The 27361-nt window shown below is 43.9% G+C and overlaps 1 protein-coding gene across 2 annotated transcripts in view; it reads left to right on the top strand.

Annotated features, from left to right (window-relative positions):
• PRKACB (protein kinase cAMP-activated catalytic subunit beta) overlaps positions 1–27361 on the top strand; it is a 215188-nt gene that overhangs the window by 50337 nt on the left and 137490 nt on the right. The window contains exon 1 of one of the 2 annotated variants that reach the window (XM_085601937.1): positions 13838–14112. The exons of the other annotated variant lie outside the window; for it this stretch is intronic. Within the exon in view, the coding sequence (XP_085458063.1) occupies positions 13926–14112 (187 nt within the window). The 5' untranslated portion in view covers positions 13838–13925. Of the gene's footprint in view, positions 1–13837; positions 14113–27361 lie in introns of those variants that run through there. 2 annotated transcript variants of the gene reach the window in all.

Genomic DNA, 27361 nt, shown 5'->3' with positions numbered 1-27361 from the left:
AAGCACTTAGTCCCAAGGTGAGGGTCCTCCAAATCGTTCAGTATGAATCCTGTGGAAGAACAAATTCAAAATGCTCATATTGGCCCAGATTCTGCACGGTATCTTGAACCTACAGGACACTTATTTTCATATGCCAGTTCGGCAGTCCCGCAGATGTTACCTGCGGTTCAAGGTAGGCCAGGAACATTTTCAGTTTGCCATGCTCCCTTTTGGCCTCACCAGTCCCCTTGGGTTTTCACAAAAGTGATGGCGGTGGGTGCTGCCCATCTTTGGAGTTTGGGGATACAATTTTACACTACCTTGATGACTGGCTGTTCAAGGAAGGCTCCCACAAAGAGTTGTAGAACACCTCCAAATGATGATGAACCTTGTGACTTTGTTAGGGCTCTCGATCAACGTGTTGAAGTTGCACCTGACTCCTTCACGAAACCTTCCCTTCTTTTGGGCTGCCTTGGATATGATGCAATTCCAAGCCTTTCCCTTTGAACGAGTCGAGGACTTTCGGGCTATGATCCTGAGGTTTCAGCCTTGATCCTGTATCTCGAATAAGAGCTGCTCTGAGGCAACATGTTAATTCACTAGTTTCTACACTTGGCATTAGCGTATTTATATTTTAAAATAAATACATCCTGGAATGTATATAGAAAATTCTGCCCCCAAGCCAGATAACAATGTGGTGGTCTCTTACTCAAACTTTCAGGAGTGGATTTACTCAACTCGAGTCGCTAATCCCCAAGAAGGTATGTTGAACTTCCCAGTGTTGAATGCTTCTCGTCTGAGATAAAGGAGCTGAAGAAGGAATGTAAGAGACTCGATAGGAAATGAAGATACCAGTATGATGAGGAATGTAAGGAGATTAATTTTTTTTAAAACCTTATGCGATCTGCAGAGCCAGGCTGAAAGACTTCGTCGACAGGATCAGTCAATCCTCACATCCCTCCAAAGAAAAATACGCTATTGTCAACTCCTTTATAAAACCTTAACATGGCGGGGCTGGCCCGCCTTTCTCGAGGCAATGATGTGAACAGTTGGCCAATCATTTCTTAGGAAACGTTAAACTTATGTATGGTTCCCTGTCAGGAACAGCAGGTCTTCATACTAATCCAAAAACGTTACGGCCAGAAAACCTGAGGTGGGACTCTCAATGTTCCCAAAACTGACCAAGGAAGATGTCCTAAGGGTAGCAACCATAGTTAAGTCGGGTTCACATATAGACTTCCTTATGAAAGGAGCTGCGCCCGTCATATCTGATTTAAAGGCCATTTACAACTTATCCTTGTAGAACTAGCATATCCCGGACTTGTGGAAACATGCGATCATCAGACCATTACTGAAGACACCTTCCCTTAATCCTGACAACGCAAAACATTACAGACCTATATTACTACTTCCCCGGGTCAGTAAAATTCTGGAAAATGTATAAATGGTGTTCTCGCTCCGACTTTTTGGATTCTAACAATCTAATGCACCAGATGCAGACTGACTTTTGATCTGGTTGCAGTATAGAGACAGCCTTATTACTGGCCACTGAGGACCTCAAGAAGGCACTTGACCAGAGTGGGTCAGCTGCACTTATTCTGTTGGATATGAGTGCAGCGTTTGACATGGCCTCCCACACAATTCTATTCAGAGGTTAGAAAAAATCGGAATCACAGGAGTAGCGTTAAAGTGGCTAGCCTCGTTCCTCACCAATTGGAGCTTTCAGGTTAGCGGAGGGCCTTTTTTGTCAGAGATACAGCGGCTGGAGGGCAGAGTGCCCCTCCTTGAGCCCTACACTTTTCAATGTGTATGTCCGGCCTCTATCAAATGTCACATGTGACTTAGGTTTCACTATGTTATCTTATGCGGATGACACCCAGATCATTGTCTCATTGTCACTCAATGCTCATTCAACCTTTAACAGACTAACCACCTGTCTGGAACAGGTAACCAGCTGGATGGCTACAAGCTGCCTCAAGTTAAACGGGGGAAAAAGCAGAGGTAATGGTCACTGAAAATAATCCAGCACTCTGGGATCAACTGCTCTGGCCCCGATACCCCAGCCCTAAATATGAAGTAAAGAGCCTCTGGATCATTCTAGACAATGATCTGACGATGGTTTCTCAGGCAAAGAAGGTTGCAGACACCTGCTTTGGCCTCCTGATGACTCTTTGGAAGACACTCAAATAGCTACCCATTGAATATCGAAGGATGGTGATACAGGAGGATGGTGATACAAGTCCAGATACTCTCCCGTCTTGACTACGGCAAGTCACTCTGCATGTGCAGCCCCTCATATGTCATCAGAAAGCAGCAGGTTGCTCAGAATGCTGCAGCCAGAGCACTGTTGGGCCTGCCCAAAATGCGATCAGCACATCTGGCATTTGCACAGCTTCATTGGTTACCTATAAATAAAAGTATAGAATTTAAGGCTCTATGTTTCACCCACAGGATAAAGCATTACCCTGGCCCGCACATCCCTCAACATCTCATCTCTCCATACAGTGCCCCCAGAGAGCTGAGATCTAATGACCTATTCCTACTGACCATTCTTAGAATTAGGAGATCAAGAGGCAGGAGCCGTTCTTTATACCTGGCTACCTGGTCTCTAAACTCTGGAACTCTCTTCCCATCCCTCATAGATCAGACCGAAACGTACTTCGTTTTAGGGAGAAGCTGAAAACTCTCTTTTCATCTGAGCAGTGAAAGTCCTCGCCTTGTTCTGTCAGCGCCTGAAAGCTCGCTGTGGGTAGCTGTGTGCTCAATAAGAACAACAATGTGTTTGTTTTTTCAGTTCCTAGCACTGCCATTGGATCTCTGGGGTCACAAGTGACATGCTTGGGGTAGAAGCTACAACCCCTAGTGAACCTTAAATGACATCCAATGTCTTATGGGTACAAAGATGCAGCTATGAAAGTTAAACAAACCTTGCTTGTTATGACTGCGGTCTAGTGTTTGGAATTTTGATGAGTGAAGTGTTGTGTAGTTTAAAAGCACTACCGACTGCATCACACCTCATATGACCAATGCACACCGGCACACACGTTTATTCACAGGGTATGGGACGTTTTTAGGTCTGGTGTTAGCAAAGAACTTTTGATATTACTTAAATTGAAATATAATATACTTTTAAGGATCATTTATGCCAGCCCTTTATATCCATTGGTCTCTTGTGGTGTTTTTACGTTTTTATTCTGCGTAGTACAGATAATAGCATGAGGCATTTGGTTATCCCACTTAAGCCATAGTCTAAGTCAGGGGTCTTCAAAGTGTGGGGCGCGACCCCCAGGGGGGCCGTGAAGTGATGGAATGGGGGTCGCGCATTCCCGGTCACACTTCTGCCCAGGCACAACAAGGGATTCAGTCCCCCTCCTCCCCCGTAGTGTGTCTCAGCTCGAGCTGCTGTGGGCTCCGCTGGGCTGTCTGCATTCTTATCTCCTGAGTTTATCACAGGTCGTTAAGGACCATTTGCAGATTTACATACCTTTTGAAAAGTGGTTACTGAGGCTTAGTTTTTTTTTCTAGTTCTAGTACCCCCTGGGCCCCAACTCTGCCTTTGCCTTACATTTTACAGTTACTGCAGTAGTGTGAGAATGCGTTTCATGAAAATATATATAAAGTAGGGTTGCAAGAAGAAAAATACCAGCCATTTGATGTTTAAAGAGCCTGCAAAGACCTCCTCTTGACACTAAATGGGATTGTAAATAAAATCATATGCATTCATTCGTAATGTGACTTTTCTGTCTTTGTTCCCTTTAATTATCAGCCATGGATCATTGAGGCAGCCCTAGAACACAATTAAAAGTGCTTTCTATTTATATTTGCTGTTCCAAGTACGCACAGATGAGTGCTGAAATATACAGCTTTAGGTGACTGCTTATTTTTGTACCGTCTGGGACATCAAAATAATGAGCAGGCAACCCTAACCATAGGACTGGAAGTGTGTTGCAGAATCAGCAATCCCTGATTAATGTCATAATAGCAATAGTTTAACTTGCATCTTAAGCCCTACGCTGCCGTCAATAATATGCTGAGTTACTTCAAGTGTTTGGGAATGCACCCTGCATTCAGAGAACTCACTTCTCATTCTCACACTTCACTTTCACGTTCACCCTGCACTCACAGCGATCACAATGCACTCACACTGATCACCATGCACTCACATCATTCACCCTCTCACACTGCACTCACAGTGATCACTCTGAAATCACAATGCACTTGCGTTGTTCACCCTGTACCTCAGCCTGCAGTCACACCACTCATCTGCACTCATGTGACACCTCATTCACCTGTCCCCTCACTGCTCAATTTGCAACTTGCTCAAACAAGCCCATCATTAACCATGCATTCATTCGTCCCACTCTGCACTTACATCCATCCGCACCCAAAATCATGGTCCCCTCACTCCCCCTGCAGTCACTCCTCTTTCCCTACTCTCACACTGTTGCATCACTCACCGTGCACTCACATGGGCACACTTCTCATCCGCAGAGTGCAGAGGGTTAATGTGCCTGCTACAAAGAACATGTACTATGCAGATCACAGAACTGCGAGTAAACGGAGTAGCACTATAAAAAAAAAAATGTTTGTCAGAAAGGTGCTACAGAGAGATGAGGTGCTTTGTTGGTGAGTGGTAGTGAGGGAATTTATGGAGAAGGAGGAAACGGGGATGGGGCACCAAAAAAGACTGCTGTGCCGTGTGTGGCCAGTGCTATGGACAGCCCTGCCTGGGAGTGTAGGCCCCCTCGCGAAGTTTGGGTCTAGTCGCTCCTATGCTTCTGCCTACTACTATTATTATTTACACTTGTAGCGTGCTGCTATTATCAAAAGGTGTCCTGGGGCTAATAGCCATCTGCTGCCTGAAGGCAAATGAGAAACATACAGAAGGGGAAGGAGAACCAGCCAAATTGGGTGACCTACAGAGCATAGAGCCAGGTTTGTATATCTTCCTAAAGGATAATAGAGTCTTGGTGGAGCGAAGCAAAGGAGGGTGGACGTTCCATAACTGTGTGGCCTGCACCAAAACAGCAAGACAGACAATTCGTGCCTTCCTGAATTAGGGAACAATAAGTAGAGTGGCACAGGCCAAGAGGAGCATACGGGTCCAACCTGTGTGCTCGGTGAGAAGAGATGAGAGGATGAGAAAGGACAGCAAGGGAGTGAGGGAATTTGATTGAAGAGGTCAGGGATGAGGAGAAATGTGAAGTGCCGAAGGGAAGTGCGGACACGCAAGAAGTGCGTGTGAGTGAAAGTTGAGGGCACAGAGGAGGGCTACTGTCAAACTGTGAGAGAAGATAGCTGAGAGATGATCTGTGACCTAAAAAGTAATTTGATGCGACATTGGTGAGGGACAGCAGCGATAGGGGAGTACTGGGGTGGGTGTTGAGCAGTGATTAATTTGTAATTAAACATGTGCCAGGAACCTCACCAGTAGGCCACTGCAACTTTAACCACCCACCCATTGCCTTGCATGTGCGGCCAATGTCAATACCTATGCAACTACCAACCATAACACTGTACAAGTGTGACTATTTCAAGCCCCCAAAGCTATAAGAATGGCATGGATGTCAGGAGTTTATCGTTTTTAAAGTATATTGAATTAATAAACAGCTGTTCTGCTCATCTCTAAATTACACAGACAGAGCCATCAAGTGGCATGTGGCAGACGGTCATATTGCCAGTGTGCACAATTAGGTGCCAGTGTAGAGCAACGGAAACCACCTGCTCAAATTAAGCACTGGTGCGGAGGTAACAGGGGAGAGGGACATTGGTTCAAGAAGGTGTGAAAAAAACAAAGGATAGATGTGAAACATGAATGGGGGACTGGAGAGGTGTAAGATACAAATCGACAACAATTTGAACGGAGAGACTTGAGATGAATGAGAAGTGCAGATGGGCACGGGAGGTGACAGGGCCAGAGAGGCCATGAGATAAATGCGAGAAACTGTTAGAGATGAGGGCAGTGAAAGGGCAGAATGGCAAGGGTGATTAAGGGTGAAGTGAGAAATTGAATGGGGAGAGTTTAGAAGTTGTAAGAAGGGGTGAAAGAAAATGGCCTGCAAAGTGAGAGAGGGATCCAGGATTTGGAGAGGAGAGGAGAGGAGAGAGGGATGGAAGGGAGTGGTGAGAGCAAAGTGGCATGGGTAAATTGCTTAACTCTGCACAAGACCTCCAGGGTTTTAAGAGACCCCTGCTGCTCCCGGCCAGGGCCAGGTGAGCTTCTAATGTGGCAGCACGTATTCCTGCAGAGTGGAAGGCCCATCACAAAGGTTGACTAGACATCTTTCTGATGTTAATTGCTGTATTTTGGTTATAAACTGGTACTGATGGGGTGAAATCTTTCCTCAGTGTTACTGTGTGCAAAAAAATTCAAAATAATGAAGCAATTCTATCCCAAAATAACGCTGCATCACATAACATTATTTAAATGTTCTTCCCACACAATTTAGTCAAGCCTGTCGTGTAATTTGGTCCTCACCTGCCTGGTAATTCCAGAAGCCCTGCCTACAGGTTTAGAAATGTATATCAGGAGGGGGTCCTTACAACTGAAAATGTTGACAGGGGGGTCTCGGCACCCAAAAGTTTGAAGACCTCTGGTCTAAGTGCACTATGAGTGGCTGCATTCTGCTTATTCGCAAGTATTTCCACACACAAAGTAGTTGCCTTAATATCAGAGGCTACGATCACTGTGTGCTTTTTCGGACGAAACATATTTTTGCGTTTATTTTATTTATTTTTATTTATTTTTACTAGCATCCCCCAACAGTATTTTACAAACTAAGTCATGGAACAAAACAAACATTGGCAAAGCCAAAGGTCTCGCACCAACAAAGACCTATTGATTATTTTTATTATAGTCCTTTTCAGGTGATTGGAAAACCTTAATTATGGCTCATCAATAGGCAGATGACATGCAGCACCTACAACTGTAGTTGCATTTTGCCTTGGTGGAAGGAATTTTGATGAGGGAGCAGGGTATGTTCGTCTCTTTCTGTGTCCGTCCTACCTTCCTACTCAACAGTTTGCAAACTAGGCATGTAATCTGTTTTTGACTTGTAGTGGAATGTAATGTAGAATAGTGTAGGGTGTTGAATAGTCTCTTGAATAGTGTAGTCATAACTTCATTCTGCCAGTGACATTTTAAGATATTTGAGGCCCTTGCCAACACATATTTTGAGGCCCTCTCTTTGGACAACTGTTAATTTACTAGCCATTTTTAGCTCCTATCACTCGTGATGCTGAACAATATTAGCATACTTGTTAACATTTTCAGAAACTTGGGAATGCAAAGCAGATGAAAGCTCAAGCTGCTGTTGCTCACCAGCCAAATAGTACCAAAAGAATGCTTAAAACGTATTATTGAATATATTTCTTTGCAGTGGTAACGCAGTTAGGTGGGCGGGGTGGGGTCGGAGTAGTGGAGTTAGACATACGACGGCAAAGGCGAAAATAAATAAATAAATTAAACCACTTACCTTGCGCGCGCCGCATCATTGGCAATGCGGCGAGCGCAAGGTAAGTGTTTTTACTTATTTACTTTCACCTTTGCCGTGGTATGTCACACTCCGCTACCCCCCCCCACCTCGCCCCACCTCATCGCCTTACAGCATTACCAATGCGAGCCGACACTGTTTCACTGTATACTTTGATCTAGATTTTCTTTGACTTCTAACAACATTTGACATGGATTTCAATGTCTAATCAGCTTGTTCTTCCTATCGTAGTAAAGACACTGTAAGGATGACTTGTTAGATACACAGTGGTCTAGTCCATAATATTAAAATAAGGCAGAAGTACATAGTACTGGAAATTGTAGCTTTAGGTCAGGGGTCTTCAAAGTGTGGGGCGCGACCCCCAGGGGGGCCGTGAAGTGATGGAAAGGGGGTCGCGCATTCCCGGTCACACTTCTGCCCAGGCACAACAAGGGATTCAGTCCCCCTCCTCCCCCGTAGTGTGTCTCAGCTCGAGCTGCTGTGGGCTCCGCTGGGCTGTCTGCATTCTTATCTCCTGAGTTTATCACAGGTCGTTAAGGACCATTTGCAGATTTACATACCTTTTGAAAAGTGGTTACTGAGGCTTAGTTTTTTTTTCTAGTTCTAGTACCCCCTGGGCCCCAACTCTGCCTTTGCCTTACATTTTACAGTTACTGCAGTAGTGTGAGAATGCGTTTCATGAAAATATATATAAAGTAGGGTTGCAAGAAGAAAAATACCAGCCATTTGATGTTTAAAGAGCCTGCAAAGACCTCCTCTTGACACTAAATGGGATTGTAAATAAAATCATATGCATTCATTCGTAATGTGACTTTTCTGTCTTTGTTCCCTTTAATTATCAGCCATGGATCATTGAGGCAGCCCTAGAACACAATTAAAAGTGCTTTCTATTTATATTTGCTGTTCCAAGTACGCACAGATGAGTGCTGAAATATACAGCTTTAGGTGACTGCTTATTTTTGTACCGTCTGGGACATCAAAATAATGAGCAGGCAACCCTAACCATAGGACTGGAAGTGTGTTGCAGAATCAGCAATCCCTGATTAATGTCATAATAGCAATAGTTTAACTTACATCTTAAGCCCTACGCTGCCGTCAATAATATGCTGAGTTACTTCAAGTGTTTGGGAATGCACCCTGCATTCAGAGAACTCACTTCTCATTCTCACACTTCACTTTCACGTTCACCCTGCACTCACAGCGATCACAATGCACTCACACTGATCACCATGCACTCACATCATTCACCCTCTCACACTGCACTCACAGTGATCACTCTGAAATCACAATGCACTTGCGTTGTTCACCCTGTACCTCAGCCTGCAGTCACACCACTCATCTGCACTCATGTGACACCTCATTCACCTGTCCCCTCACTGCTCAATTTGCAACTTGCTCAAACAAGCCCATCATTAACCATGCATTCATTCGTCCCACTCTGCACTTACATCCATCCGCACCCACAATCATGGTCCCCTCACTCCCCCTGCAGTCACTCCTCTTTCCCTACTCTCACACTGTTGCATCACTCACCGTGCACTCACATGGGCACACTTCTCATCCGCAGAGTGCAGAGGGTTAATGTGCCTGCTACAAAGAACATGTACTATGCAGATCACAGAACTGCGAGTAAACGGAGTAGCACTATAAAAAAAAAAATGTTTGTCAGAAAGGTGCTACAGAGAGATGAGGTGCTTTGTTGGTGAGTGGTAGTGAGGGAATTTATGGAGAAGGAGGAAACGGGGATGGGGCACCAAAAAAGACTGCTGTGCCGTGTGTGGCCAGTGCTATGGACAGCCCTGCCTGGGAGTGTAGGCCCCCTCGCGAAGTTTGGGTCTAGTCGCTCCTATGCTTCTGCCTACTACTATTATTATTTACATTTGTAGCGTGCTGCTATTATCAAAAGGTGTCCTGGGGCTAATAGCCATCTGCTGCCTGAAGGCAAATGAGAAACATACAGAAGGGGAAGGAGAACCAGCCAAATTGGGTGACCTACAGAGCATAGAGCCAGGTTTGTATATCTTCCTAAAGGATAATAGAGTCTTGGTGGAGCGAAGCAAAGGAGGGTGGACGTTCCATAACTGTGTGGCCTGCACCAAAACAGCAAGACAGACAATTCGTGCCTTCCTGAATTAGGGAACAATAAGTAGAGTGGCACAGGCCAAGAGGAGCATACGGGTCCAACCTGTGTGCTCGGTGAGAAGAGATGAGAGGATGAGAAAGGACAGCAAGGGAGTGAGGGAATTTGATTGAAGAGGTCAGGGATGAGGAGAAATGTGAAGTGCCGAAGGGAAGTGCGGACACGCAAGAAGTGCGTGTGAGTGAAAGTTGAGGGCACAGAGGAGGGCTACTGTCAAACTGTGAGAGAAGATAGCTGAGAGATGATCTGTGACCTAAAAAGTAATTTGATGCGACATTGGTGAGGGACAGCAGCGATAGGGGAGTACTGGGGTGGGTGTTGAGCAGTGATTAATTTGTAATTAAACATGTGCCAGGAACCTCACCAGTAGGCCACTGCAACTTTAACCACCCACCCATTGCCTTGCATGTGCGGCCAATGTCAATACCTATGCAACTACCAACCATAACACTGTACAAGTGTGACTATTTCAAGCCCCCAAAGCTATAAGAATGGCATGGATGTCAGGAGTTTATCGTTTTTAAAGTATATTGAATTAATAAACAGCTGTTCTGCTCATCTCTAAATTACACAGACAGAGCCATCAAGTGGCATGTGGCAGACGGTCATATTGCCAGTGTGCACAATTAGGTGCCAGTGTAGAGCAACGGAAACCACCTGCTCAAATTAAGCACTGGTGCGGAGGTAACAGGGGAGAGGGACATTGGTTCAAGAAGGTGTGAAAAAAACAAAGGATAGATGTGAAACATGAATGGGGGACTGGAGAGGTGTAAGATACAAATCGACAACAATTTGAACGGAGAGACTTGAGATGAATGAGAAGTGCAGATGGGCACGGGAGGTGACAGGGCCAGAGAGGCCATGAGATAAATGCGAGAAACTGTTAGAGATGAGGGCAGTGAAAGGGCAGAATGGCAAGGGTGATTAAGGGTGAAGTGAGAAATTGAATGGGGAGAGTTTAGAAGTTGTAAGAAGGGGTGAAAGAAAATGGCCTGCAAAGTGAGAGAGGGATCCAGGATTTGGAGAGGAGAGGAGAGGAGAGAGGGATGGAAGGGAGTGGTGAGAGGAAAGTGGCATGGGTAAATTGCTTAACTCTGCACAAGACCTCCAGGGTTTTAAGAGACCCCTGCTGCTCCCGGCCAGGGCCAGGTGAGCTTCTAATGTGGCAGCACGTATTCCTGCGGAGTGGAAGGCCCATCACAAAGGTTGACTAGACATCTTTCTGATGTTAATTGCTGTATTTTGGTTATAAACTGGTACTGATGGGGTGAAATCTTTCCTCAGTGTTACTGTGTGCAAAAAAATTCAAAATAATGAAGCAATTCTATCCCAAAATAACGCTGCATCACATAACATTATTTAAATGTTCTTCCCACACAATTTAGTCAAGCCTGTCGTGTAATTTGGTCCTCACCTGCCTGGTAATTCCAGAAGCCCTGCCTACAGGTTTAGAAATGTATATCAGGAGGGGGTCCTTACAACTGAAAATGTTGACAGGGGGTCTCGGCACCCAAAAGTTTGAAGACCTCTGCTTTAGGTGATAAATTCATAATCCCATCGCTTCACTACTGGTGTTCTTGCTGAAATAGTGAAAATAAAAGCACTGCTTCGGGTATTTTAGCCATTTAAACGGGTAAAATTTGATCATTTTCGCCATCATTTTTCTTCCCTTGTCTTGTCCCTCTCCCTGCCCCTCTCCACTCCCACATTCTACGTGTGCATAAAAGGGGGATAGAGGTGAGGGAGAGAAATATGTGATGCAGGGAGAGACGTAAGGTAAAGAGAAAGGTAAGGTAGCCAGATAGAAAGATTCAAAAAGGTAGAAACAGTAGGAGATAGGTAGAGAAAGAGAGTGGGCGAAGGATAGGTAAGGTTTTAGAGAGTGAGAGTGGGCTAGAGATAGGAAGGACATTTGGAGAAAGGGAGGTGATGGGGTATACCACCGGGGGATTTGTGAGAGAAGTAAGGTAGACAAAGAGGTGATTTAAAGAGACTTAAAGACCGAAAGTTAAAGGTGGATGGGTAGGAAGACTTGAGATAGTGAGAGATCTGAGTGAGAGATGGCATTGTGAGATAAAGAGTAGAGTAAAATGAGACGTGGTATTGACAGGCAGGCCAGATAGAGTCTGGCAGAAAGAGGCGAGGTTGCTACAGCGGTACTGTGAGATCGAAGGTGCGATGGAGATAGGTTTGTGATAGAGATGTGGAGCCAGAGGTAGGTGGATAGCTGTATACAGAGAAGAAGAGGGGGTGGGTTAAAAAAAAAGAAAAGTGCAAAGAGACAGTTACGTGTGTGTAATGATAGGAGTAGCGGGAGAGAAGAAGGCATAGCAAGAAAGAAGTAAGGTAGTGAGAGAGGAGATGTAGAGGAAGTAAAGGGAGGAGGTGCTAACATCTCCGAATTGTCTTTCTTTTGAAGCCAGAATTTTCTTCACCCAGGCTTGCATAGTACACAAATCCTTAAATGCTGAAACGCTAACCTACCTGGACAGCAACATTTCTGAGGAGGCACTCCGTCTCTAAATAATGCTGACACACTATGTTTCAAAACCCATCGTTTTCAGAATGACAAAAGATGGAAAACACGCTTTCTCGGGTTACACTCCCAAAACTTGGACTTCTATTCTCCTTCACAAACCCCCTCCTGCTTGTCTTTTAGAAAAGTAATATCCTCATGTTACAGTCTCAGAAATTATTCTCGCTGATAAAATAGGTTTGCCGTGTGTAAAATCATACTTTTCTATCAGGCTTGCTGTTTATTTACTAGCTGGAATCATGCAGCTATTATATTACATCCTGCTGTTTGAATATGCCGTTCCCGCTGAACATCTGTAAAGAGCTCTGCTGCCCAACTGGGTGTGCTTCACCCTCTATAAAATTAAAACCGAGTACATCAACTTCAGTATCAGTAGATCGACCTCATTCATGTTCATTGGGGATATTCTGACCGGCTTCATCATTTGTTGGTTAGATCAGCTCAGCCCAAGTTCTCGCCATTAACGTTCATTTTGTCTAGATGTGTAAATATCTGTTGCCATATCCTAGTAAAGTCTGCCGAAAGATGCTCCTGCTGTGATGTTCTCAGTGGCCTCCTGGTACTGGATACAATGTTTGGGGTTGATACTGCTGCCCGCTTCTAGCCATACACCAGGTGATTGCTCATCCACCCAGACAATGGCCACCTCCATGTGAAACGCAGACCGAATAATTTTGTGATGTAGGCAGGGCTTTAAGTGGGAGGAAAAAACTGGGGGTGGGGTCTCTCATAGGGGCGTGGCCGCTGTAATGAAGGGCGTGGCTTAAAACACAAGCCAAAAATCTGTGTTTAGCATAGTGTGCTGCCCCACTGGTACTTTGCTGCTTTTGTCATCCAGAAATAACAGAAGTAACATTACACCTACAACAAGCCAGGACTATTGGCTTTGCCAATGGTTGTAAATTTTATAAAATAAATAAGCAAAAACTATCACTTTGTTGTATATAATATTAAAAATGCTACTCGCTCTTGTGGGCGAAGTTGTGGCATGAGGCAAGAGCAGCCGATCTTCGAGCTGAGAAAACAGGTTCGAGCCCCACTCCTGCGATTAAAAAAAAAAAGAATATGTCCTTGTGTAATGTAATTGGTGGTCATGTAAAACGCTCCAAGTTTGCGCTTTATGAAAATGAAAAACGAGTCCCTTTGAAGTTACATCAAAGGCAGTTGTACGGTTTCAGAGTTTTTTGGGGTTTTTTTCACCCCCGGGGGTAAAAATGGAGAGCCCGATAGCGACCCGTCTTGGCACAGCACCGGCAGGACCCGGCCCACTTACAGCCCTGCTTGCAAGTAATATCAGAATAAAGGGCAGCTCGTTCCTGATATTAACGCGGGCTACGTATCACTGAAATTTTCCAGGGGCTCTGAGAAAGCAGAAAAACACAGGAGTCTTTGTCGCATACAGCATCAGGGGAAAAGATACCCAATAACAGTGAAAATTAAGAGGTCCGTTGTTTATTTATATTTTACGGTGTAATTTTCTTACTTTTGCTTCGAATATATTTTGTAGAGCGACTGACGTCACATCATCCCATCCGTACTCCTGATTATTGCAATCAATGACAAAACGCTAAAATTAATGGTTATTACATTTATTCAGGAGAAAACAAAAAAAATCTACAGGCGTTCAAGTAACATGGTAATAAAGGAAACTGCCGTCGTGGTTTTGCTCATGTGACAAACAGGAAGTTCGACATTTGCAATCGCATTGCTCAAGCTTGTTTTAGAACGTACCTTCCTCTTTGGCACGGTTTGAAAAAAAAAAAGCAATTGTTCACCGATGACCACCTACAGTGAATTTGTAGGTGTACAGGGCGCGGGGGCTCCGTCTGCTCGTCAGAAACTGGAAGGGTTCGCAAATCGAATCTTCCGCCGGCATTCGAAGGGCGCGCTTCCCGACCCGAGACCGGCCCTGGAACATGACAGTTACCCCGTCTCCGAATACAACCTGCTCTGGGCCAGATCCAGTAAGTTCTCAGCTGGGGGCGATCTAGAACGATGCATGGTTAGTGCTCGCAAGAGTTCCCTGCATGTTCGCAGGGTTTACATAATGTTATTGGGCTGATGGTGTATATATCAATAAGGTGTAATCCAAGGTCTGCGTTGTTTGTGTTTGCGGAACTCTTTCAAGCCACGCCGCTAAGAATGCTTTGGTCTAAAAAACATAAATAAAGAAATGGGTCCGGGAAAGTAGGGAGTGGGTGTTTTTAAGTAATTTATAGGTGGTGCATTACTCTAGAAACTATTTTCTCCTTATTGGATACTGTAGATACACCTAATTACTGTTCTCGTGTTGACGCGCAGAGCTATGGTTAGGCTTGGGAGTTAGAGGGGTTGGGGTACCTCTTCCCGATGGCAGCACATGTAGCAGGTTCCCGACAGCTAGAAGTCTGTCTGTCCATCTTTGGCGGTCCTTCTGGCTGAAGGGAATCTGACCCCAAGCGACCGCAAATTTTCATCTCAAACTAGTTTGGGCGAATTTGTGAATCAGCTTGAATTTGATATAGGCGACAATGACTAAGTGAACAGGAAAAGTTCCAATTTCAAATGGCCACTCACCAAACCAGTTGTTTTCAGAGCGCAGTGCTCTCAATAACCGAGGGTGTAAACCACTGTTGAAGAGGTTCGTTCGCACACTTATTATTTCATTCGAGGTCTCTTTTGTGCAGCTGCTCCTGCCAGTGTAGAACACGGACTAAGTTGTTATCGGGAGTGCGCTTTTATAGCAAACTTGTGCATCGGAGGAAAAAAAATCTCCCTTAAATAGGGGTTGGCAAAGAGGTCGGTGGTGAGGTAACAATTAGAGTTATTTATGCACAGTGAGGTTCTTTTTAATTTCACATCACCAAAGAATTACTTAACATTTCATCTTCATTTGGAATAGGAAGTGCGCCTCTTAATATTACAAAATTTGAAGAAGCAAAACTTCCTTTCAGAAAGGGCATGTTCTAGTTCCCCTTGGGATGCATGAAGTATAAAATATATTTTTTATAAAAGATACAACAAAAGGGCCTGATTCACAAATGTAAAGATACACATTTATTTCTACTTGCCTAGAGGTAACTCTCCACTCTTTTGCTGTTCACCATTTCAGAATGTGATTTACATCTAAGTGTAGACTTTAACGTCTTCATCCCTCAAATGAGGCGATGAATCCTTCTGCAACATAATTTAGGAGAGTAAAGTTATTACTAGTAGCTTTATACCTCCTAGTGGAGACATCACCGCTGAAGTAGATAGCTCCATATGGTAAAATATAAGAACATGTGATAACTTTTATTATTTTTGTATGTAAAATCGAGATATAAACTGTTTATTATTCCGAAAATAATAAAATACAATTTTACAGCTCATTAGCTCATCAAATTGAATGTGTATCAAATAATTTAAATGCATTTATAAACACTATTTTTAAGGGATACTTCTATCTGCAGGTTCCTCGCCTTGTGATTACCCTCATGCTCCAGACTTGATCCGGGTTTTTTCTCAGTATTGCTTATGTGAACCTGCTGGTGGCACCGTGAGGCTCAGTGTCTTCTTCGCCCTTGAAGTGACATTGGAATTGCATATACACACCATCCTTGAGCACGGATGTCAGTTCCTTTCTTTATGCTCCTTCGGGCGTGGATCCAGAGCATAAGCTCAAATTTTACCTTGTCTCTGAAGAAACTTTTGTGACAAAATTATTTTTCCCATGTGTAGGGGACATGTCCCCTTTTAAGCCTTATAGCAACTGTCACAAATAGATATATGTGACAGATTCCCAACAGGTATGTCTTTGGTGTCCAGGAGCATCACACAACTCCAAGGCCTTCGAGGACAGTGACCAGATGAATCCCAAGGTGATCTTTGAGTGCAAAGCGATGTTCTATGAAATGAAATAAAGTGTAGCTTATATAGCGCAACTGTCACTCCTAACGGAGTCTCCTGGCGCTGCCGATAACTGAGGTCAGCTATAACAGTGTAAAAGCTAAATCAGGGCCGAGGAGCAGACATCTGATATTCCAAAGATCCAAGTCTTTAGGGCCCTTCTAAACGGCTCTTCCTGTTCCATCGCTCTAAGTTCCTTTGGCAGACTATTCCACGCCTTTGCACCCAAAACCGTTGCTGATTTCCCTCCTTTAGTTGACAATTTGAAACCAGACACTGTGAGTAAATTTGCAGAGCTAGATCTAAGTGTCCTTGTTGTAATGTATGGTTTGAATCTTGTAGAAAGATATACCAGACCCAAACGGCGAAATGCTTGGAAAGTTGTTAACAATAGTTTAAACAAAATTCTTTTGTGGATCGGAAGCCAATGTAAAGTTTTCAAGGCAGCAGAGGCAGACGCTCTATGTTACTGAACACCAAAGAAAGGCATGTACAACCCACTCCCAGTCAAAGTCAAGAACACTCATTCCCATTCTGGAAGTAGTTCCTGTGAAAGATCCTCTTCTCATTCGGAGTCCTCAAGTATGTCGAAGTCCATGAAGATGAAGGTGGGTTCTTCTCTGTCCTGCCTCTCTTCCTCAGAGAAGTTGTGTGTACGTTAAGGTACCTCTCAGTCTTGGTCCCGATTTCCTACCTAGGAACAGATTCCTCAACTGGGACAGATTCAAAAGTGTTTCTGGGTCTATCGTCGACACCACTGCATGTATAGGTCTTTCAGTGCCATTTGCATATCTTGGGTACCCTGCCAGCTCCCTCTACAACGACTTCAGGCCCTACTGATCTGAGGAGGCCTCCAATCGCATTACTGTCAGTGGATCTGTCCTTGATGTCATGTGAGTCTTTTGACCCCTTTTGTGGGGTCTGTCCCCACTCTGGGACCAGCTCCCATTGTGACTTCGAACCAGATACCACAACTCATACTGATCCTGCCATGCCATTGCTGGCTGTGATGCCGCTAATGTCAGAGGCGCATCCAATATTTTTGTCTAACTCCAAGATGAATCTGCCGTGAGCTTGACCGAAGTCTCATTCTATCTGACACAGATGGTCTACCTTCATTCTGGTATATTACCACTTCTCTGGAGCCTACCTCAAGCACTCCAAATCCTTTTGGGCTCAGATTCAGAACATAGGCAACATGGTCTGGGTGATGAAAATGGCTTTGATGGAATGGCTCATTCCAATACTGTTATAGCAACTATCTTCTCATGGACCTACAAGAGGCCAATGGATTGGATACTTCTCCTTAGATTGTTTTGCATCCCCTCCTCCCCCTGCCCATCAACGAAAGAATCAACCCCTTAGCTGTAGTCAACCGGCCTGCTGCTGAAGTTCATGACTTACAGCTTAGATTTATTAAGGTTTAAACTAACTTACTAACTGAGGTTCTACCTTCTGGCCAGGCCTACACAGAACCACTCCTTCCTTTCAATGAGCCTCGGACTGATGCACATAATAGGCATTTTGGGTCAAACCTTGTTCTTGTTGCCGATAAATAGTCAAGTGGCTAGACACCGAAGATCTACCCCATGTGACTCTGCTTTCCTCACACAGTGTCCCACTTCTGCGAGCCTAGTGGTCCAGGACTCTACCGGTAGGTTGAACCAAAACTAATTGCCTACAGCTCCTTCTTATAGGGAGTTGAAACATACAGAGGCATTTGGGGAACAAATGTTCACCTCAGCTAGTCTGGCCCTTGGTTCAGTCAATGCCAGCTGCCTCCTTGGACAATACTCACATGCACTGTGGGACATGGTAAGCTAAATCTTGCACGCAGTCCATGTTAAATTTCGTTCTAACCTAGCGCAGATCATCCAGGATGGCTAACACGCAGCAAAATTTCATCCACTATTGGTTGGATACTTCTGACTATTTAGCCAGGGCAGTCGGTACCAGCGTGATGCTTCAGCATCATGCAGGATTGAGTTTCTTGTTTATTCCGGGTGATGTCTAAGCGTCATTAATGGATATACCGTTTGACAGCACCTACCTGTTTGCAAACAAAGCAGTTTCAGCACTGGAGTGCTACAAAAAAAGTTGGGCCAGAGTGCACTCCGTCTGTCTGTGTCTGTGTGGCAGTAGCCCTAGCAATTTTGCCTTTTGACGCTTCGAAAGGGGTTTGGCTCAAAGACAGCGCCAAGCCCCTTCAAGCTAGCAACAGACCCCCCAAAGTTCTTTTCTTGAGGTCGGGTCGAGGATCTGGCTGTCAACGTTCATGACCTCAGGGGCAGCATACTCCCCAGTCCCCTGCTCACTCTGCTTCAGCTTCCCAGGTGCTTTCGTTTGCCCACAGTGGCATATGGCCACCCTGTTGGAGACAGGAGAAGTTATTTCCTCCATGGGTGACAGAGCATTACATCCAATAAATGGGTGCTCAAATATTTCAGCAAGGGTACACCCTGCCATTCCTGGTCTACCCGACACATATTCCATCCACATCTGAGCTACTTTTGTGGACTATTTGTCCGTTCTGCAGCAATAAGACTACACTCTTTTAGATGACGGAGCCATGGAGAGGGTTCCAGTATCTGCAATAGGAAGTGGATTTTATCCTTACTATTCCTGGTGACGAAGGAAAACTGAGGCCTTCCTCCAATTTTAGATCTTCACTTTCTCAACTTCTTTCTGAAACAGGACAAATTCAGGAATGTTCACATTGGCCGAGGTTTTATTTCCCTTGGATCCGGGCAACTGGATGATAGTGCTGCACCTGAAGGATGCCTATTTTTAATTTTTATATTCCCGTTCTGCAGTCTCACAGGTGTTACCTGTGGTTCAAGGTAGGCGAAGAGCGTTTTCAGTTTTCTGTGCTTTCCTTTGGTCTCACCAGTTCCCCTTGTGTTCATGAAAGCAATGGCGGTGGTTGCTGTACACCATTGAAGGTCGTGCATACTAATCTTTTCATACTTTGACGACTGGATGTTGAAGAGACACTCACTGCAGTCAGTCGTTCACTACTACTTCAGATGACAGCGAATCTCTACACCTCTTTGGGGTACTTGATCAATGTGCCAAAGTCGCACCTATTTTCCAAGTGAAGTCTCCTATTCATTGCAGCCGTTCTGGATACTGTACAGTTTCGAGTCTTCCCTCCGGTTCAGCAAGTCCAGGACATTTGAACTATGATCCTGATGTTTCAGACTTCGTCCTGGGTCTTCGTGAGAGTAGCCCTGAGATTTCTTGGCCTCCTGCTCCCGGACTATGCCAGATGGCACATACAAGCTCTGCAGTAGGATCTGAAGCCTTACTGGACTTGGCAGTTAAGGAGCCAGTTAGATTTGATCATGTTTCAGTGGAGACTGCAAAAGGCCTTCAGTGGTGGCTACTTGAGTACAATTGGGCCAGCAGCAGACCCTCTTCTTACCCAACACAGAGCTAACAGTGGTGAAGGATACATCACTGCTGGGTTGGCGAGATCACCTGAAAGAGGTGGAGTTCAGAGAACAGTGGCCTCTGGTGCAGGCCCAGCTTTATATCAATCTGTTGGAGTTTGGGCCATTAAAGGCCTTCCTGTCGATCATTAAAGAGAAGGTGGTTCAGGTTCTCACGAAAAACACCACCATGTGGTGCTGCAACAAACAGGATAGGGTCCTGTTCCAGGAGGCTCTATGAATCTGGAGTTGGTTGAACCATCAGGGCATTTCTGTGGTCGTTCAGTACCTGGCTTGGTCTTTGAATGCCACAGTGGACTAACCGATGAACACCTGATGGATCATGAATGACACACCATGAGGTGGTCTTTCCAACCATGGGGAGAGCACTTGCTTGAGCTTTTTGCCAGCACTGAGAACGAGCAATGTCATCATTTTCGTGCACTGGAGTGTCTATGCTGTCTCGCTCTTGAAGCCATATTGCACTTAGGGTAGAGCTCAGAACTCTTGTATGCCTTTCCATCTCAACCTCTTGTGCCTCGAATTCTGAAGATGAGGGACGGCTGGGCCCATGTTACCTTAGTGACTCCGGACTGGGCAAGGAGAGTGTGGTACCCGGAATGACTGAGCATGAGCATTTGACCTTCAACCATGCTCCCTCTGTCGCAGCAGCAGGGCAGCCTACAACTTCATGCATGGAAAGTCCATCATGTTTCTAGCAGTCTTTGCTCCTCCTCACCCTTGTAAAGAGGTACGAAAATACCATCCTCTCTGGCATGGATATTTCCACTTCATGGAGATTATTCCACTTTACAAGAAAAGGGCTCGGTCTAACCCGGGAAATTATAGACCTATAAGCTTGATTGATGCTTAACAAAAGATCTTTTGCAAACAGGCTGGTACTTCTTCAGGACTGGAGTAATGAAGAGGATGTCCTGTCTGATAAGCAGACAGGCTTCAGAGCCAATGTCGGTAATATCGTTCAGGTCTTCCATTTTACTTGCATTTACTGCAAAGATGTAATAATTAACAGGGGCAAACTCTTTGTTGCAATTGTTGATCTACACACAGCCTTTGATTCTGTCCCCACGGGTAATCTTTGGAGGGTTTTGAATGCAATGGGCATCCCGTTCCCCTTTTAAACATCCTGACGAGACTGCATGCTGATAATTTTCACCAAGTAAGTTGGGGGGAGGATGGCCAGGTGACAAAACCCATTTAGGTCAATTGAGGGGTCAGGCAGAGGTGCGTTCTTGCCCCACCCTGTTCACTTTATACATTAATGGGGTGATAGAGTACTTGAACAGGGATGGGTGTGCAGCGCCAAAACTTGGGGCAAGGAGGGTGCCTGCTCCCCTCGTCGCAGATGACACACTGTTCATTTCTAAGTCATCACAAGATGTTCTGCAGCTACTAAACACTTTCAATTCCTTCTGTGTTGAGCAGGGCCTGGAGCTTAACATTTCCAAGACTAAGCGCATGTTTTTCTCTAATCGAAAGATGACTTGCTGCAAGAGACATATGCTAGTGGGTGAGACCCCCTATAGATCTGGTGGCCGATTTTGACTATCTAGGCATAAGACTTACCAAATTTGAGCTAGGCACTGCATCTTGAAAAGGCACATGCGTTCTTCATCTAGCAGACAACAAATATAGCTACGATTCATTGAGGGATAACTTCTAGAAGGGACCCCAGCCCTTGAGATCTATAACATGAAGGCTATGTGGTCGGTAATGTATGGGGCTGAATTGTGGGGTTGTACGAATACGCACAACCTAGCTACATGAAAGGATAGGATTTTAAGATCCTTACTTAACCTTCCTTTGAGTACTCCTTCATCCCTGTTTATCTGGACTGACTCAAAGAAGGATCTTCCATAAAATCGAATACAGACTCCTTACCTTCTAGCATCGGCTGTGGTCCACTCCAGCTCTTAAACCTTATTGGTGGGTTTAAGAGAAGTTATGGTATCCCAATGTGCTGAAAAAATCCTCTGGTTCAGAGCCATTAAGGTACTCCTTCAGAAATCGGGGTTAAAAACATACTGGTCTTTTTCCGAGACATTGTGCATGATCCCTGGTTAGTATCAAAGGAAGCTATTGGGAGTTTGTAGCCATTGAATTTGTGACAAGGTGTAAACAAAAATGCTATTAGCCTTTATTGGCAGAAAACCCTGCGCGCTTTATGAGCCGACTATCAATGAAATAGTCCATGCCCTAGCTAGAAAACTGGACCTTCAATTTAGATACAAAACTTTACCCATTAAAGCTTTTACAAGTGAGTGGCAAGAAAAGGAAGTAGTAGCCGATGACCTGTGTCCATTCATGTCAAGGGGGCTCAAACAGTGGCACACAATTTATTCATGTCCATGCTATTTCAACCTCCAGGCAAACTGGATTGCTCCCCTCTGCAGGATTGTGGGCACTGGGTGGTATTTAGAGGCATACAGAATATTGAGCACGGACACAAGTAGTTCAGTGATTTTTGGCATGGCTAAATACTTTATGGCCCTGTGGACTTTTTTAATCTAAAGTTAGGTCTGACAGTAATGTGGGAGGGGTGATTTTGGTTAGCCGCAAATGCATGGTCACTTAAAATGGAATTGTAGTTTCTATATTATTACTACAAGAATGGCCTGTGACTCAACACTACTCTGTGTCGCCTGTCGCATTGTTGTCATAAATCGCCTAACGGCAGGGGCCTTCATTATGCTCCGATCTTTTTCAAAACATGTTTTGCTGGTAATGTAAACTGGCTTTTTATCTTTGGTATGGCTGTTTGAGATTTTATCATACCGTACTTTTAATGTAATATGATTTTAACGTGTATTCTTGTATGACGAAATTTTATGATCTAAGTTCAGTTCATAAACTTTATATCGATCGCTATTTCCAGTTCATCATATTTATTTTGTGTGTGTTTGCTTTATTGTTGATAATGAGCAGCTGCAATAATAAAGCGGCGACTCATTGAATGGAAGCATGAGTGTAAGGATGAGTGACAGAGTTCGTGTATGATGAGGTATTGAATGCCTAAACTCGCCAGGGGCTAAAGAATCACTTTCAGTTTTGTTAGACTTATTGGCATTGCCAATGCTTGTTGATAACATGAACCAGATCAAAGAGCACTTCTGGAATTAAAATAACACAAGCTTTGTGAGTTTGTTTCTTGCTGCATTGCTTTCATAGTGGGTTACATTAAGTCAGAGAATTGTCACCAGTTTCGCTAAATTGTGAGGTTTTGTGGTTTGCCAATAGTTTCCAAGGAGATGAACTGTTTCCTATGATTAAAAATATGTGGGCGCATTTTTGACAGGCAAGAATTTGAGTTGAATATAAATACTTTAAGATGAGTGTAACTGCTGCTGTGTTGAACTATGCACCAAACGCTTCGATCAATAATGGCCGCGTAGGCTTGCAAACTACGTTATATCGAGTTTATGACCCATCATGTTGTCAGTTATTTACCTTATTTATTATCCATTCATTGGCATTCAACATAAGAATTTGACGAAAAATTCAAATGTTTTTGCATTTGATTCCAAATAATAGTCAAAACCATTACTAGAATTGTGCGTTGTTTTTAGATTTGTATTCCACTGTGTAGGGAAGCACCTGATTCGGCTGCTTTATTAATGCAATCCTGCCAATTCACATATGACTGCGTCGCACAGTTTCGGCTTCCTTCATACGGTCACCCTGTGAGGAGCCGATATCACATGGTAGTCGGGAAGACAAATTGGAAACCACCACTCAGGGTGTTTTCTCAGCTCATCTTTGGAGTCTCTGAATAACTGATGTCCATTAAGTGGAGCGAAAAGACCCCAGGACATTGGCCCTAGCCTCTGCAAACTGGCGGGGTCAGAAGTACCTCTCGGGAAGTTCTCTGCTTAAGGCCCCTTACCTACAGGGCCCCGTACCCTCCTCGCAGTAACAATTTTGTAAAATTGGCTGGTGTGTTAATGCATTTTTAGAGCTTTCCCCCTTTTTTCAATTACATTATTTTGTTATTCTTTTTGAAGAAGTGAATTGAGCAAGATTAGTTATTTTGTAGGAAAGGTAAAATTGTCTTTGTTATAGTCTCTGCTATTCAGTATGCATATCAAGATCATAAAAATAACTTCATCATACTGTTTATTATTTGCCTTCTTCCTTGTAGTTTCGATTGAAATGGATTACTGTCTCACCACTAAATAGGAGTTTGTAGACCTGCTAGATTTGGTGCGTGTTTCTATACCACAAATGAGTTGTCGGGGACACCACAAATTTCTGTGTCGCACTGGTTGTACAACCTGCTGCAGTGATCCATAGATCTGTCTGCTTACAGTATACTTCTGAAATAGTGGTGGAAGAACAGTACAGTTAAGTTATTGGCTGGAATGCGGATTCAAGAGTAAGGTTCGACTACATAGTTTTATTGGAAGCTACGAGCAGAGCAACCAGTCTGCCCTTACGCGTACAGCAACGCTATTGAAGTAAAAGCATAAAGTAAGTTCCAAAAGGTGCTCTTTATTTCATGTCTGAAGTGAGGCGGCAATACAGATTATGATCGTAATGGTCAATATAGGACGTTCGGATCCTCTGCATTCAAAACTCAGGCGAGGGAACAGAGGTGGAAGAGGGGGAGCGGGGAAAGAGAAATAGATGGACATTGGGTAAACCATAACTTTATTTAATCTACAACACATCTCCTTTCCATGAGGAAAAAAATGCAAACAGTCATCAAATAAAACTTTCTAGATGGAATTCTTAATCTAGGAAAGTTCTTAACTCTGTCAGTCATGGACCCTTCCTCAAAGACTACAGACTTGCTGGAACCTGCTGTGTTTTTTTGTTTTTTTTAGATCATGGGTTGCTTCCTGTTTTCCGTAGCTGATGTTGCCACTTCATCCAGTGTAAGATCTCCCATTACCCATAATCTTTCCTGAATATGTTTATTAATATTTACCATGAGTTGATCTCGTATCGTTTCAAATGGCATGTTACCAAAGTTGAATGCATTAGATAAGCTTCTCAAAGCGGTAAGGAACTTGTAACATGTTTCCCCTTCTTTCTGTCTTGGGGTGTAAAAGTGTTATCTTTCCAAAGTTGTGCTGATAGTGGGCTTGAATCTTGCCCCTAACCTTAACATTGCCTCGTAAAATTAATTGTGCTTATCACCCTCCCATATAGCTTCTATCTTAGGAAGTGATCTAAATATATCTTGTCCTTCTGAGACTAGTGAGTGTAACTGGATACATTTTTTCCTTTCTACTGGCATTCTATTTCCTTCAGTTACCACCAGATATATATGAAATTCTTCCTTCCATCTTTTTCTTTATTTTTACGGAGTTTTATATAGAACGAACTTGACCCGAAGGTATCGGGTATCAGATCACTTTACACGAGCACCAGTTGCTTTTACATGAGGACACATTAATTTTTGTTAGGCTCAGGGAGATTAAGTGATTTGCCTAGAATCACAGGATGTTGGCGTCCTTGCCGAGACTCGAACTCGGTTCCCCAGATTTGAGGTTGATAGCTGTTAAGCCAACTCCTCCTTCCATGGTATACGTGGTTCACCCCTGATTTGCAAAACGTTTGGCGGAGGATCTAATTCCATGTTGTGATGAGAGTTTATATTGAAGAGATCTGCTCAATAATCTCAATGTAAATGAATGATTATTTATCACTGACAATGCCATTATCTAAAAGTTTAATAATTTGTAAGTATACATTTTGCCTTTGTCTACTATGTAACTAGTGGCCCCAGCAAAGGGTTCACAAATTAGAAAAATCAATTTCTTTATGGCCTCCCCAGCCTCTGGAATGCATGAATTGCATGGGTTTCAATATGGCAGTGATATCAGAGTGAGGATTGGAACGCTGTAGCATACTTATAAGGTGATATCGCAGTACTCATTTCCCCAAGTTTCTGTCTGAGGGGAAAGGCCATACTTTGTCGCAGTCCATCACTGGCAGCACGCCCACAGGGAGGTAGAGCGCAGGCTCATGGTGGACCGCACTGAGCGACCCGCCCACAATAGGTAGGGCTAGCTCTGTGAATTCCAAATGATCCCAACGGCCGCAGCCTTAATGATCCTCACCGCGGAGTGCAGCTTCAGCCCGACCTCGTTAATGGCAGCCGAAAGTGATGATCCACTTCCACACCACTTTACTCCCCATTTTGGCAATGAGGAAGGAAGCACGAAACAAGCAGAAAGTAAGGGCTGGATGTACAAAGCTGTCTTGAGGTCGCAAATGGTCTAGTTTGCAGAATTGGGCTGCTTGTGACCGCCAAAAAAGCTTTTTCCAATGTACAGAATGTAAATTGCGAATCGTTAACTTGTTAACGAATCATAATGTGCATTTGTGATCCAGCATTTGGAGGGGACTTGTCTAATATGTATCTTCCAAATACTAAATTGAATGGGATGTATGAATATTTTCTGACCGAATTCCAGTTGCAAAACATTCATATTTTATTAACTCCTTTAAGGAGGTGGTAAACCGTTTGCAAATGGAAAGAGGTCCCAATGGCACCCCTTCGCCTTTGAGAATTGAACACAGGTATTTTTTAAAGACTATCGCAATTAGGTAATCGATATTCCTAATATTGAAACATCTGGCCCGGAGTTTAAAACCGTTATTTTTTTCATATCTAAACTGTTGTCGGCAACACAGATTGAGACTATAATGTTCAACATAGAACGTTCGGATCGTCCGCATTCTAAACGCCAGTGAGGAACCGAGGTGAACTAGAGGGGGTGAGGGGAAAGGAAAATAGATGTGCATTGTGTGAAACATAACTGTATTTAATAAACAACAGTTATTGCTGTACTGCAGTTAGTAAAATTCCACTTTGTATAGGACAACAAATATCCTGCCCCAGATGTCGGATCGCCCTATATCATGAGGGTGGCTTTCAGCTAAACCAATGTTTAAGCGTACACCAATAAGCATGTCATGTGACTTTAAGGCCCCTTCTTATAAAGGGATATTTGAAACTACAAATCCCAGCATGCTTAGTGTTTTCAATTGAAGAGAGAAAAAAAAATCAAATCCCAGCATGCTTAGTGTTTTCAATTGAAGAGAAAAAAAAAACAGAACTCTGCAAATCTACACCGTGACAACAGATCACTTGAGAGCCATTTTCCTTGCATTAGGCGGGATTATTAGCATGCCTTAATTGCAGACCCGGGAAGTCACGCGAATAATATGGCAGGGCTAGCAAATTATATACAGTTATTTTGTGCTTAACTTGGTGTTTTGGGTTTATTCGTTAAAGATGATTTTTCCACAAAGAGTTGTTAATTTCCGCTGCTAGGTAACAATCCACCTATCAGCCTTCACCAGTGATGCACACGAGGCGAATGAGGTTACAGCCAGGGATGCATGCAGTAGAGGGATGGGGGAAGAAGAACGTCTTCGAGGCTGCCCGCATACCTAATTTACCACCCTGTGTTTTTATTGCCTTTGTAATGTGATCCGAACACATTATGCTTCGTTTCAATTGCAACATGCACTGGCGTGCCATGGGCATGCTGCAGCTTCCGTTTCATGCAACTGCTGCCTTAAAGCTTGTGAACAGAAGCTGCTCGGTTGCAAGTTAAATGATAATTCTGATCTAATGTTACCATGGGAACAAGTGCTTGACTTAATCGAGAACATTTTAAACATCCTGGTGTTTTAACACTTCTGCTGCCATTTTGTGAAGCTGTGGGAGCATGTAAGCAGTGCCTTCCAGTTCACATTTTTTTTCTGAGAACAAAAAAAGAAATATTCTACTATTCTTAGGGATTTTGCGCCAAAGTCGCTATTCTGTTCGAGAAGATGCTTTTGGACTGCATCTAATGCTGTGTTCAGTGCAGTACATCTGCCTCCGGGATCAAAATCACTCCTTTACCTTTCGGTCAGATTGTAATCAACATGGTTC

This window comes from Triturus cristatus, chromosome 4_2 (assembly GCF_964204655.1).
Source record: "Triturus cristatus chromosome 4_2, aTriCri1.1, whole genome shotgun sequence".
Lineage (NCBI taxonomy): Eukaryota > Metazoa > Chordata > Amphibia > Caudata > Salamandridae > Triturus > Triturus cristatus.
The sequence above is the reverse complement of the archived record's forward strand: the minus strand, read 5'-3'. Positions and strand labels throughout refer to the sequence as shown.